Source organism: Mustela nigripes, chromosome 1 (assembly GCF_022355385.1).
Source record: "Mustela nigripes isolate SB6536 chromosome 1, MUSNIG.SB6536, whole genome shotgun sequence".
Classification (NCBI taxonomy): domain Eukaryota; kingdom Metazoa; phylum Chordata; class Mammalia; order Carnivora; family Mustelidae; genus Mustela; species Mustela nigripes.
The window spans coordinates 12854660-12868735 of NC_081557.1; the positions used below are offsets into that span (position 1 = coordinate 12854660).

Consider the following 14076-nt stretch of genomic DNA (forward strand, 5'->3'; position numbering starts at 1 on the left):
CCGAGCCGCGGGGGGGGGGGGGGGGGGGGAGGGGGACACACAGGCCTCTTCCGTCTCAGCACCGCAGTCAGAGGTGGTGGGGCGCCAGGAGCAGGAGGCAAAGCAGAGGGGTGGGCAGCCCGGCCGAGAGCGCGGGGCCGCGGGAGTCCGGGGGCGCCTGGCAGGCCGCGCCCGGGCACGTCTGCTCCCCCCGCTGGTCCTCGCCTCCGTAGCCCCCCCAGTAGTCGTCCTCCGTGGGCGCGTCCCCGCCCTGGCGCCCCCGCGGGTCTTCGGCGGGCAGGTCTCGGTAGAGGGTGGAGGGGTCGGCGGGCGGCGCCCCTGCCTCGGCCACGCCGTACAGGTGGTTGGACGAGCTGTTGCCGCGCGCGCGGCTGCCGGGCCGCGTGGGCGCCGCGGGCGGGCACGCCTGGAAGTCGGCTTCGCGGAGGGTGCGCAGGTCGCGGCCCTGGCGCTCCGGGGGGGTGGCGCAGGTCACGTCGGAGCTGGACACGCGCGCGCGCTGGAACCAGGCCCAGAGCGGCCGCGCGCGGCAGTCGCACGCCCAGGGGTTGGCGTTGAGCCGCAGGAACTCGAGCGACGGCAGGTCGGCCAGCGCCTCGCCGGGCAGCGAAGCCAGGCTGTTGTTGAACAGGTAGAGGATGGTGAGGCGGCTGAGGCCGCGGAAGGCCGCGCGGTGCACGCCCTGCAGCCGGTTCCCGTGCAGCAGCAGCCGGTCCAGGCTGCCCAGGCCGCGGAACACGTGCTCCGTGAGCAGCCGCAGGCGGTTCCCGTGGAGGAAGAGATGGCTCAGGTTGGCCAGGTCCGCGAACAGGTCATCCTGGGGTGGGGGTTGGGGAGAGAAGAAGAGAGTGGTCCTTAGAGGCACGTGGGGAGGAAGGGAAAGAGGGAGAGCATCGTGGTGGAACGCAAAGGGTTCGACTTTTTGATTCGGACGGTTCTGGGTTCGAATCCTGCCTCCCCTAACCTGTTGAGAAGTTAATGTGGGGGAAACAAGGTAGTTGAGGCCAGTAGTTCTTAAACGTTAGTGCTTTGAATGCCCTGCAGAGCCCGGCGTGCTGTGCACAGCCCCTCAACTCCGAGTTTCTGATCGAGCAGGTCTGCGGTGTAGCCACACAATCTGTTCCCAGGCGGTGCTGATGCTGTTCCTTAGGGGGCCACACCTGGAGAATGAGAACCCCCGGCTTGCTTATGCCCAGACTTCCTGACTTCGAATCCTGGATCTCTCCGTCCAGACTGTGCCACTCTGGGCAAGTCTCCGTATCTCTGACTCAGTCTCTTCACCTGTAAGGTGGGCAGATTAAATGAAGCAACATGTATTAGGTGACTGAGAACAAGATTTCCATGAGATAGGCATTAGTGGGTTGGCGGCTGTTGTTAACTTGGCCAAGCCAGTAATCTCTCTAAGCCGGTTTCCTCATCTATAAAATGGGAATGAGTGTACGTCCTCCTGCGTTGGTGCTGAGGATTAAGGGAGACAATCCACACAAAAAGCAGATGGGTGAGGCGCTGGGCACAGTGCCTGGCACATTGGGATTCGGTCCAGTGAAGCCCACAGGCTCAGTAGTGAGAGCCCGGGGCTTCCGATCCAGCGTGCCCTCCTCCTGGCTGCAGAGGGCCGAGGGAGGGATCCGTGGGATCATGCTGGAAGGATACAGCCTGGGTGGGCACAGAGACCACCATCAATAAAAAGCGGTTATGGTGACGGTAGGGTCTTGGTTACAGTTAGGTCCAATCCTGTTCCTCTAACAGAGGAGTTTCCTGGGGCTCAAAAGTTCTGCTGTTCTACTTCCACAGTCTATTAAAGGGACCAGGTGTCAGCGACACCCACCAGAGGGAGGGGGGAGGGGAAAGAAGCCTGCTGTTTGATGCCCTCCATCACTGGCCCCCTTCAAGGGCTGTCCCACCTGCCTGCCGGGGGTTGGGGCGTCCCAGAATCAGGCCTTGTTAGTGTTGGACGGATCCTGGACGGTGATCCAGAATGAATGGGGGTGTGGGAACAGGTGTAGGTATGCTTCCTGGGGGCAGGGAGCTGGATTCTGTCCCTTAACCAGCTCACCAGCTTGGTGGTGGTCAGCCTGACTCGAATAGTGCTTCGGGGTCCACTGGTCCAGCCGCTTTTTATAGAGGAGAGCACTGAGACCCAGAGAGACCAAGGGCTTGCCAGAAAGGGGCCCAGAGCCCCCATACCGAGGTCCTCCCCTCTGTGGAAGATACCCCTGTGGTGAGCAAGCCCAGAAGGCCTGGTTCTTAGGGATGAGAGCATCGCGGCACTGAAGCCTGCACACCCCTGGGTGCTGTTTCCCACCCTTTCCTGGCTGGGGGATGATCCCACCCTTCCCACCTAGGAGCCCGGAGGCAGGCTTGCAGGTGGGGGGAGGGCGTTGACTCCCAGCCCACACCCACAGCCTCCACCTTCCTGTGCTCCTGCTTTTCTCGCCCCCTCCCGTCTGCCTTCCGCCCTCTCCGCTGCAGGAACTGAGCCTGCCAAGAACCCTCCTCTTGGCCACATTGAGATCCGTCCCCTCAACCCTCTCGACTGTCTCTGACACCAGCGTTCTCTGCCCCCTGCTGCCCCCACCCTGTGTCCGGCGCAGTGGTTCTCTCCACGCCTGTGGCCTCAGCCTGTCCCAGCTTGTCCTTCTCTTCCTGGCCCCCAGGGAGTACGCTCTGAAACCCTTCCACTCAGACACCTTGTTAGGGTTTTCCTTTTTTATGGAGTGTCAGCCAAGGTAGGACACCCAGAGATACCCGGTCAGGATCAACAAGGGGTGGTGGTGGGGGGGGGGTAGAAGCAGAGGTCACCAGCACTCTTGGGACTTCCTGAGGTCAGGAAGGGAAGACCGAAGACCAGACACCCCAGAAATTCAGACGCCTTTGATCCACAGCCCCAATTTGATGGTGACAGAATCCCTTGATCTCAACTCTTCTACTTCCCCCTCTTCCCTCTTGCGAATGTCCTGGCCCTCCCCCTCGCTGAGCCTCCATCGGGGTCCTTACCCCTCCCTTCGTCCCGGTGGTTGCCAGATGCCGGGTCACTTCCTGGGCTGCAGCTCTCAAATGCGGGCCTTCCTCTCTCCCCATTAAAACATTCTCTGTGCATTAATAAGCTCTTGACTGTCACAGCCCTCGCCCTCCCCACCCTGTGCCCCCCCGCCCCCCCGCCCGCCTGCCCTGGGCTGAGAGCGGCTGCTAAAGTCATCCACTTCCATTTCGAAAACCACATTTCCCTCACTTCCCTGCAGGTCGGTTCACAGCTCTCTGCATCCACTTGGAATCTCAACGCCGGATCCCTGCCCTCCCCGACGCCTCCCCTCCAGGCCCCAGAGCATCCAGCATCCTGCTCTTCACCTTGCCTCCTTCGACCCTCCCGGCTCCAGTCTCTGGCACCCAGCTGCTGGGCTGTGTGACCTTGGGCAGCTCCACAACCTCTCTGAGCCTCAGGTCTCTTCATCTATGAAGCAAGGGACTTGAGAGCGTTGATCATTAAGATCTAGCCTCATCTGATATTTATGAGTAAGTGAGTCCTGGAGTGTATCTCATTCATTCAGCAAAGCCGTATTGAGTGTCTGCTCTGTGCCAGGCACCCCCACTCACAGGGCTCACCAATCTCTGCCAGGTGTCACCGTCATCGTCGGCGTCAGAGCCGGCGCTGGGTGCCAAGCTCTGTGCTGCCCAGACCCCACATAGTAATTGAATCATCCCAGCCCCACGAGGCTGATAATATTATTGTGTCCCTTCCGGAGAACAGGAGATGAAGGACCCCAGAAGGCAAATGACTTGCCCAGGGTCCAACAGCTCCATGTGCTGGAATGCGGGCGCGAACTCCGGAGTCAGCCAGACCCAGGCCGGTTCTAGGCTGCGCTCCTAAATGTCCGGGTGACCTCACACCGGTTGCCTGGACCTCACCGAGGCTCAGTGTCCTCGGCGGTGGAGGAAATGATGCTTGCTCTGAACCACACACATCGCTGAGCCCTTTTCAGGCAGCATCGACTTTAACCCTCACAACGCGCCTCTGAAGTGCAGGTCGTTTTCTCCGCTTTATGGATGGGTCCGTGGAGGCTCAGAGAGGCGAAGGAACGCCCGGAGCCACAGGGCAAGCCAGAGGTGGGCCTGGGATTCACACCCAGCTCTGCCTGCCTGCGAAGACAGCCCTTATGCACCATACGGGCTGTCATGAGTGAAGGAGAGAACTGTGTCTCTGTCACCTGGTTCTAGTCATAGGAAATAAGCTCTAGGAGGGCAGAGACGCTGCTCCTGCTCACTCTTGAAGCCCTGGCACCCAGAACGCCACCTGGCATGGAGACTGCGCTCTGGCGCTCCATACGCTGATGAAGGAACGCCCCCTGGTACGGCGCCTGTCTACAACAGACAGTTCATGAGAAACTCCGCCCTACCCCACCTCCACCTTCCTGTTTCTGAAAAGCTGTGGCGCCTCGCCCCCTCCAAAGCTCCCCTCTCTGGGCTCCCCTCACCTGCCGGTACCATCTCCCGGCCTGGTTCTTTCCCTAGGCAGTCTCCTGGCAGAGGCAGCTCTTTCTCCTCCCGGCAGGGGCTGGTGCAGAGATGCTCCCTTCCCCTGAGGCCCTGAGGGCCCCTCCCACCCCCACCCACCATTCACACCACGGGGTGCAAGACAGCACTTCCCCTTTCAGAAGGACCCCCCGCCCTCCCGCGCCCACCCAAGGTCTCCGTGGCCCAGACCCTGCTTGAGCCCAGGCCTGAGAGACGGAAGGTCCGGTCGTCCTGACCGATTTATTCTGCACTGACCTACGTGCTTTATAGACACAAACTCATTGGCTTTTCGTAGCCATTCCTTGTGGAAGATCTTGTTTTTATCTTTCCCATTTTAAAGATAAGGAAACTGGGGTTCAGAATGGGGAGGCAACTTGCCTCAAGTTAAGTGAGTCGAAAAACAGCGGAGCAGGGATTCAAACTCAGGCACTCTGGCCCCAGATCCATCCTCCTGAACAACTAATGTGTGTTGGTAAAGAGGTCAGAGTGTCAGTAGGAGTTACTGTCCAGCTACGAGCAGGAATAGGACCATGATAGCCACCCGTGTGCAGGGGTCTCTGGGCTAAATTTTCAGCCTCACAGAGCGTCTTAGGTAAATGTCAGGTACTACCTTGGTCACCATTTTACAGACGAGGACATGAAGATGGAGAGGTCGAGTGATTTGTCCGAACACATACAGCAGCCAGGGTTTGAACCTCGGTTGGGCAGGCTCCAAAGCGTGTCCTTTCAGAGCTCAGCCCACACCGCCGCTGTCCTTCCTGCCCTGCTGGACGGAGCCTGGGGGAGGGGTCTGAGGGACGGACATTCCTAAAATGTCATCAGACGCCAGAGGCTGCAGCACCATGGGCACTAATGGGTTGTGTGGCCCCAGGAACTTCCTTCCATTCTGTGTCCCTGCTGCCCCTAACGGTCCCCTACAACCAGGCGATTTTCGCCATGAGACGCGAAACCCCCAGTCACACGGACAGTGGTTTAAGAGAACTGATGCGTCGAGGCCTGCTGTCTACAAAATCTTTGGGGCCCCGGGCCGCCGCATCCTTGCTTCCTTGTCTGTTTGTCTGTAAGGAGACAACCTCCAACAGGGAGGAAGACGTGAGATGAGGGGGCTGAATATACTTTGTAAACGCTGAGGTGCGAGGCAAATTTAGGAAAAGGAAAGGGAGGGAGTATTCTGGGACCCGCTCGTGGCCTCAGTATCCTCCATGAAGATGACCCAAATCTCCAGGATCGGGTCCAAGACGGGCTGTTTCACCAAGGCCAATGTTAAATGAGGCTTGTTTCTCTTTTTAAAATAGTATTTTAACAAGCATTTACATAGTGCTTACCGCATGCCAAGCACTATTCTAAGTGCTTTACAAATTATTCATGCACTGAATGCTTATAAAACCCCTAGGAGATGGGGGGCTGTCGCTGCCCCTGTTTTACAGATGGGAAGACTGTGGCTCAGGAAGGTTGAAATTTGCCACGTGCTTGTAAATGATACCAGAGTCGATGCCTGTATAGTCCTTAGCACAGGGCCAGACACACAGTGTGCCTCCTAAGTAGTAGTGGTTGCTACGATAACCATTGTTTAGGCAGTAATCGTGGCCACGGCAGACTCCTCCAGCGGGGTCTGCATTTTTCTTCTTGTCTTCCCCCCCCCCCCCCCCCCAAGAATGTTATCTCGGAAGGCAAGGAGCTTTGTCTGTTTAGCTCCCTGCTGTCTCCCTAGTGCCTCGCGCGTAGTGGGTACTTCAAACACTGGTCAGGCTACTACTGCCCGCGTCATCGGCACTGACCTGATGTGCACATCAGCATATTGGTGAAACCAGGCAGGCTCCAGACCCAGGGTGGGGAGGAGCAAGGGCCTTCCAGGCTTACGGGGCAGGGGGACGGGAAGAATTTAGAGGTCCTTGCCCCCTTCCAGACAGAGGCTGGGTAGCCCAGGGAGGAATTTCTTCCAGAGTGGTTTGGAGGGTGTGTGATTGCTTCCTGGGTAAATAGAACAGGAGGATCTGGCTGTCAAACAGTCAGCATAACAACAACAATAAACAATATTTAGATCAATGACAATAACAATAAATAGCAATTACTGTTATTCCTTCCGTTTCCAGAGCATCCATTTTCCAGCTACTTAACCGCTCTTCACCCTTTTCTTTTCCTTCTTCCCTTGCGCAGGGACGCCAGGTTTGGGGGAATCTGGAAGATTAGGACTCCCCCTTGTCCCAATACCCAGTGAGCTGGAGAGAGGTGGAACCTTCCGTGGGGCATAATTACAAGGGCTCTGCCCTCTTGCTCCTCCTCCCCGTGACGTGATGTGGGAGGGCGTAGGGGTGGGTGAGAAAGGCAGCCTCCAAGGCCTCCAGGCTGGGTGCCTGGGGAAAGGCAGAGTCCCCCGAAGGCAAACGAGGGACAGAGACACGTACATACACCCAGACAGACATGGGGGAGTGTGCAGAGTGGGCGTGTGAAGGGAGACAGACAGAAGAGGCAGAAGAAGACAGATGGGGGAGGCAAGTCAGTGAGAGAGGCAGAGAGGGACAGAAAGGGATAGACAGACAGACGGACGGGCAGAGGGAGACAGATGGGGGGTTGGAGAGTTAGGGAGAGAGGCAGCGAGGGACCCAAACAGGCATAGACTGGAAGATATAAGGAGATATAAGATATAAGATATAAGGAGAGAAAATAAAAGCCCCTAGTGAGAGTGAGAGGAACAGAAACTCAGGAAAGGGGCGGGGAACTGGAGAAGCTTTGGCAGAAAGGGGGTCCCCCTGCGCCCTGGGGCAGAGGAGCCCAGGGTCCAGGGGAGGGCAGGGCGGCCCCAGCAGACATGCCCGGAGCCGGCTCACCTGGAGGTGGAGCAGGCTGTTCTCCTGGAGGTAGAGGTACTGCAGGCTGACCAGGCCGCGGAAGATGTTGCCGGGCAGGCTGCTGAGCTGGCAGCGGTACAGGTGCAGGGACTGCAGCCGCTCCAGGCCCTGGAAGGTGTCGGGCTCCAGAGAGCGCAGGTGCCGGTTGTCGCCGAGGTCCAGCTCCTCCAGGGCCTGCAGGTGGCGGAAGGTGCCCGGGTAGATGGTGGAGAGGTTGTTGGAGAAAAGCCACAGGGTGAGCAGGTTGGGCCCGAAGGTGCCGGGCCGCAGCGTACGGATGAGGTTGTTCTGCAGGAAGAGTCGCTGCGTGCTGGGCGGCAGGGACAGCGGCACAGAGGAGAAGTTGTTGGCCTGGCAGCTCACGGTGGGCGGGGACGAGTAGCAGGTGCAGAGCATGGGGCAGCTGGGGGCCGCTGGGGGCAGGGCCAGGAGCATCAGCAGGAGGCAGGCCGAGGCGGGACCTGTGGGAGAGGGAGGCCGGGTGGTTCTGGGCAACCCCTCCCTCAACGCCCTCCCCCCCGGCCCCCCGCGGCCAGGCCTGCCAGCCAGGGGCCTGCCCACACACCCCTAAGGGCAGCAGCGCTCCTGGGGGAGAGGGGTTCTGAGTGCAACCCTCAGGGACGCAAGAGTCCCTGACCCGTGGCTGAGTTTTGAGGCTCCTGGTCTATTAAAAAATAAAGAAATGCCAAGAGGACACTGTGGAAAGCAAGGTTTGCCCATGTAACTGCCAGGGCTCTCCGGCTCCGGACGGTCGGCCCCTGATGGTTCTTGCTTCTACCGGGCAGCCCTGTAAGATGTCTTATTTAGGATGTTTAGCAGCATCCCGATCCTCTGCCCACTAGGTGCGAGCAACACCTGCCCCCAGGTTATGATAACCTAAATGTCTCCAGACATTGCCAGATGTCCCCTGGGGGGCGAATCGCCCCCATTTGAGAACGGCTGGAACTAAATTGAGAATCTTCGTGAATCTAAGGCTTGTGAAAAATGGCCCTCAGGTTGCCCCGGTGTCCGGCCTTGCCGAAACCCCCCATGCCTGCAGCCTTGCCCCTCATCTTCCAGCGGCTTTCATCTTGGAAGAACCAGGGCCTGTCCAGGCTGGAAAGGCCCTGGGGGACCAGGGGTCAGTTCTAACTGGGCCAGCAGACACCTGCAACAGAATCAGGCAGGTGGTCCTGGGAAGCAGGCAGAATCAGAATTTCTGGGGTGACAGCCTGGGAATCTGCATTTCACACCACAGGCTCTCCTCATTCAAAGTCATCAAAGTCACTTAAAAATAATATGTTTTTCAAAGTAACTTTTGGATGATGGAAATAGTTCAGCTTCCTTATGATACAGATGGAGAAGCAGGCCCAGGGAGCCCCAAGAGCCTGGGGCTAAAGGGTTGTGGCTAGGCCCCTGTATCCCTGCGCTATGGTACGGGTGCAGGACCCCCCCAACCATCCCTGTCCCCGGCCTTCTGCAGCTGATGAGCTTCCGAGCTGGATCTAGCTTGCCCTCTGCCCTTTATCATGATTTCCAGATGAATCCTGGGATTTTCTCCTGGCAAATTTGCCTGGGGAAAGGGAAGCCGACACCCCATAAACCGGGCAGTGATTCCCTGGGCACACACTGATGAGAACCTTCTGCTTCAAGGAATGTGTTAGCCCCATGAGGGCAGGGGGAGGGGCGGGAGACAGGTCCTTGGACCCCGGACCCGAGATCCTGAGGCTCTGTGGGTTTCAGAGACTCCAGAGGAAGGACGGAGGGTCTGTGGCTCTGAGTGGTCCTTGCACTCCAGAGGTGGCTGTGTGTGAATGTGTGTGTGTGCTTATACACGAATGTATGATTGTAGGGACGGGTGTGAGTGCTGCTGAGCCACTGGGTGCTCATGGCACCGCCGGTCTGAGTGTGGCATGGACAGCACAGATACCCTGCTGTGCCTTCTCCCTGGGTTGTTGGGGGGGACACCCCTTGCCTGGTGTGTGTGGTATTCCCACTCCTTGCTCTGGGCGCCGCCCCAGCTCTGACCGGGCCCCTCCTCGTGCCCTGCGGCGCGAGCGTGTGCCGGCTGTCCTCCGCGTGTGTGTGAGTGCGGCCCCGTGCGTGTGTAGGCTGGGTGTGATGTAATAACTCAGTGACACAGCGGCTGCTGTTCCGTTCCTTCACACCACCTCCGCATTTCTCGGCCCTTCTCACCCCTCCCCCGTGCGGCGTTTCACGATTACTTTCTCCTCCCGAGTTTTTCTCAGAGCCACGTGGGGTGGAGGGGCACGTCTCTCACCCCTTCCTCTGAACCAGGCAGAGGTGGGGAGCGGGAGTGCAGCAGGGAACCCTGGGTGGGTTTCGTGAGGCCTGAGGTTTGGGCCTTAGAACGGGAAATTTCAGAGCTGGAAAGGTCCTCCATGTGTTTCCAGTTCTTGTTCTATGCAAGGGACATGAGGCTCAGAGAGGGCAAGGAGCTTGCCCAAGGTCACACAGCAAAGTGACTGATTGATTGGGCAAGGACCAGAAAGGATTCTCCTGATGCCTGGCCAGGACACTTCTCTGTAGCAGTCACCCTCTGAGCTTGCTTCTCTGAGGACTTGACACCAGAGGAAGTCAAATCCTTTTCTGATCCTTAATCCACAAAGCTCACGAGAGTGTGAGCTCTAAAGGCCAGCAGCCCTCCAGAGGATTACGGAGCTCTTTGCCCCAGCCTCTAGGGCTGACTGGTACCCCAGAAGGGACAGCGGGAAGGACGTGTGGTTCCGGAGCTCTCCAGATTCTGGGGCCACTCCCTGGCCCCCGGGTCCCTTCCAGCCTGGGGACCAAGCCTATGGGGGTTGACTTGCAACTCTTTGGCTCTCTGCTTGCCCACAGCAGCGGGCTCCTCTCCTCTTTCCCCACGCCCCCTCTGGCTGGTCCCCACATCTACGCCCACCGGGGCCCACTGCCCCACGTCCGAGATGGTGTTCCCTACAGGCTCTTTGAGGAGGGGCCCTGAGCAGGGGGCCCCTCCGTGACAGCTGCTGCGTAACAGTGACTCTGTTGCCATTTCTGGCCCTCTCTGCCGTGCAAAGCAGCTGTAACCCAAGGAGCCTCATCCATAATTCAGGCTGCGGCTCTCACTGGAGGCGAGGAGGAGGGGAAGATGGGGGGCTCTGGGTTTCTCTGCCCCCAGGCCTGGCTGGAGCGCTGCTGGGCAGAGGCAGTGGGGGCTGGTGAGCCATGCCACTCTCTCCCTCCTCCGCCCTTAGTCCCTGCCCGGCGTGTGCCCTTTTCCTTCTCCGCCCCCTGCTGCCCACGGCTCCTCACCATCACTCCTTCCCTCCAGGCCTTGTCTTTTCTGTCTCCCTGAGGACCACATGTCCACTCCCAGCCCCCATCTTGTGACTCCCTGGCAAAGACCAGGGCAAGATGCAAAGTGTTGGAGCCGGAAGGGTGGGGGGATACATCCATGGCCTTCAAGGGCAAACCCCCATCTTATTTCACAGGCAGAACCGCTAAGGGCTGGAGAGGGGAAGGGTCAGTTTCCGAGGAAGCAGCTCAGGCCTCCTGATCCGGATCTCTGACAGTCTGCCTTCAGCATCTTTCTCGAAGCCTTCATTTTGCTGCTTCCTCCTTCTACAGGCTGAGGAGAGCCCCTGTGACAGCCTCCCCCCGCTCTTGGCTCACCCCATCCTCTCTCTTTCCTCCTCTTCCTTTTTTCTGAAGTCAGCAGGTGATGGCTAGAGCCGCAGGGGAGCGCAGAGCAAGCATGGGCCGAAGCCCTCTGTCGCGAAGCACCTACTGTGTGCCAGACTTTGTCTTACTCCACGGCCTTCCGCAGAGAGTATAACAGAGTGTAAGCCCATGGAGTAATATTATTGACTCCAATCTGCAGCCCAGGCGAGGGAAGCTCAAGCATAGAGATGCCTCAGGTCGTGCAGCTAGTATCCGGTGGCACCAGACCAGTCCATGTCAGAAGAGACTCTCTGACCTTTCTCTGGGAGACCTCACATCATCCACAGAAACCACACTGAGTGTGACAATCACTGCCCTTGAGGTAAAGGGAGACAGAAAGTGCACGCAGGTGCACGGGGCTGGGCCATCCATGAGGCTGTTGTGGAGATGGAGGAGCAAAGAAGGGACCCAGACTCTGGGCAACTTTTTTCTTCTGGGCTTCAGCTTGTGGCTGCTCTAAGGGACAGCCTGTTTGGGAGTCAAAAAGGAATGACCAGTGTCCAGGAGATGTGGCTAGGATTGACCTACGGACGGAGTGGAGAGAGGCCAGAATAAGGTATCGATCCCGGAAGGCTGAGGTGCCCAGAGCCAAAAAGTATCCATTCACCAAAGGACCATTGTCAAGGACTCTGGACAATCAGCCTGCAGTCCCAAGGCTCAGAAGCAAGGTTCTCACTCCAGGAGCCACCTTTTAGTCCACAGGCTCTGGTGAAAGAAGGAGCTTGGGGAGGAGGCAGGTGGACTCCGGGCGGAGGGCAGGTGCCAGGGTGCTGCTCTGCTGGGCCGAGGGGCCCCTGGGAAAGGTGCTCCCTGGAAGGGGAGTCAAGGGCCCTGGCTCTGAAGGAAGGACACGGGGTCCCAGATGAGCAGCAACAGCTCCACACCCAAAAGGCTGGGGAAGGGCTAGGGCTTGGCAGGCAGCTGCTGAGGGGGCAGGGGCTGAGGAGGTGGGAGCCTGGAGCAGAATGGAGGTGGTGGCGACACTGGTGACGCAGGGGCCTGGGGAAGCACTGGTGCGGTGACGGAGGTTTAGAGCTGCTGCAAACAGCTTCTCACTCTGCCAGAATGTAACACCCCAAAATAAGCAGCCACCGTGGTAGCGGTGGCAAGATCCGACGACGACGGGGCCCAGAGATATAAATGGCAGCATGCAGCCAGCCGGGGTGCCCAGCCTTGGAGGCTGCCAGCCCACTCGAATGTCCTCACCCTTTCCCCCCTCACAGCCGCCCCCAAGGCCCAGAGCTCAGAGCCCCCCAGGCTGGCCCAGCGACCGCTCCCTGAGAGAAGGGAGGTGACAAGCAGGCGCTTTGGGAATGGAGGGCTTCCCACGTGGAAGTGGTTACCAGAAGCCTCTTTGTCTCATCCCTGGGCAGCACCCCCCTGGTGCCTCTCTCTCTCCCATCTTGTCCTCTTCCTCCTCCTCCTCTTCCTTCCCAGCTCCCATCCTCATCCGCCCCAGCCTGTCTCCCCTCTGCGGTTCCCTGTCGCCAACCCTAGCGCTCATCCTTGACCCCCTTCCTGGCTCCTGACACCCCAGTTCTATCCGCCAGCCGCGTCCCTCTCTGGTTTTTAGGCTTCCTTCTTCCCACTGCCCTTTCCTCCCCAGTCCCCAGAGCCCCAGCCCTCCTCTATCCCATTACCCACCCTGCCTTCCGGATTCTGGGTTCCTCTCCCTCACCTTCTCTCCACCCCTTTGGGCATCTGGTCTGTCCTCACGGGCGTCCCGTTTCCCTCCATGCTTTTCCCCGTCTAACCTTCACTTTCTTCCTCCTCTGTCTTTCTCCTTCCTCTAGCCACTTTCTCCATCATCCACTGCTTCTTGCTCCCCACCCCTCTCTATGACCCCTTCCTCACCCCACCCCCAATCTCTGGTCCACACCCTAGTCTGTCACTCAGTCCATGGAACTATCCCCCTTTCTAGCGCCCTCCATCTGTCTTACTAGGCAGGGCCGTTTGGATTTCCCTCCGAGCCTCCTATCCTCTCAGCCAGCCCCCTACCAACACCCTCTGCCTTCCCAGGTGACTGGAAAGTGCTGAGGCACGGGGCACGAGGAGTTGCTGAGTCGGCGCTTCCCCAGCCGGCCAGAGTCCTCAGCGTCCCCCGGAGCAGGTGGAGCCCGGGCCGGGTCCGCCTGCTCCAGCGTCCCCCCCTCGGTCACGAGCTACCCGCACCTCCCAGCAGGCTCCGAGCCCGGTGCGCTCCTCCAGCCCGCATCCCTGGGCGCGGGGGCGGGGCCCCAGGCTAACCTCTCCCCCCTCCCCAGGCAACCCCCCACCCCCACAGCGGCCCCACCCTCGCGCCCTGGGGGAGGGGGCACCCGGCTCCCCTCCCCTGGTTGCCCTCCGCCCACCAGCGGGCTGGGGTCCCTACCTTGCAGCAGGCGCCCGAGCCCGGGCAGCATCTTGTCTCGACGCTCGGGGGAGGGGGCGGCGGGGGGAGGGCGCTCCCACTCGCTCCCTGAGCCCGCCGGACGGACGGCGGGGACTCCGCGGGTCTCCGGGAGGGCCCGGGAGTCCCCAGGCTGTGTGGCCGGGCCGCGGCGCTCTATCCTGCGCCCCCCGGGCTGCGGGCCTCGGGAGGAGCCATCGGCCCCGACGGGACGGGGCGGGGCGCGACGGGGCTGGGAGGGCTGGAGCTAGCCGTCGACGCCCGGTGCCGGCGCCCCCCCAGCAGTGCAGGCAGCGCGCGAGTCCGTCAGTCCGTCGGTCCGTGCGCCCCGGCTGCTCGCCGAGGGAGAGTGGGGACAGCGAGGATGCTCTTCCCAACCACCCCCACTCCTTCCCGCACTCGCTGGCTCCTCCCTCGCTTCCTAGCTAGCCGGCTTAACCCTCTCCTGGCCACTAGGAGGCGGGAGCGGCTCTCTAGCCCCCTCCATCCCGGCCCCCTCCCCTCCTTGGGGAACCCGGAGGACGTTGTTCGATCGCCTTCGCGGAGCCACGCTTCGAGAGAAATCCTCTCCTGGGGGCGGTGGGGGAGGCGGTGCAGTAGTGTGAGGGAGCTCCGCGGACTTGGCCAGTTCCCCCTCCCAACTTT

General features: G+C 60.0%; 1 protein-coding gene across 1 annotated transcript; it reads right to left on the reverse strand.

The window, feature by feature from the left end:
- On the reverse strand, nucleotides 1–13821 carry RTN4RL2 (reticulon 4 receptor like 2). The gene is made up of 3 exons (XM_059387789.1): nucleotides 13414–13821; nucleotides 7341–7822; nucleotides 1–817 (listed from the first exon to the last, which is right to left on the reverse strand). The coding sequence occupies exons 1-3, from the start codon at nucleotides 13442–13444 to the stop codon at nucleotides 68–70; spliced, it is 1263 nt and encodes a 420-aa protein (XP_059243772.1). The 5' UTR covers nucleotides 13445–13821; the 3' UTR covers nucleotides 1–67.
- Between the last annotated feature and the right edge of the window lie 255 nt (nucleotides 13822–14076).

Coding starts and splice junctions, on each gene's coding strand:
- RTN4RL2 (XM_059387789.1), bottom strand. CDS start 13,444: ATGCTGCCCGGGCTCGGGCGCCTGCTGCAAG. Junction 7,823..13,413: donor GCTCGGGCGCCTGCTGCAAG/GTAGGGACCCCA, acceptor CCTCTCCCACAG/GTCCCGCCTCGGCCTGCCTC. Junction 818..7,340: donor ACAGCCTGCTCCACCTCCAG/GTGAGCCGGCTC, acceptor CCCCCACCCCAG/GATGACCTGTTCGCGGACCT.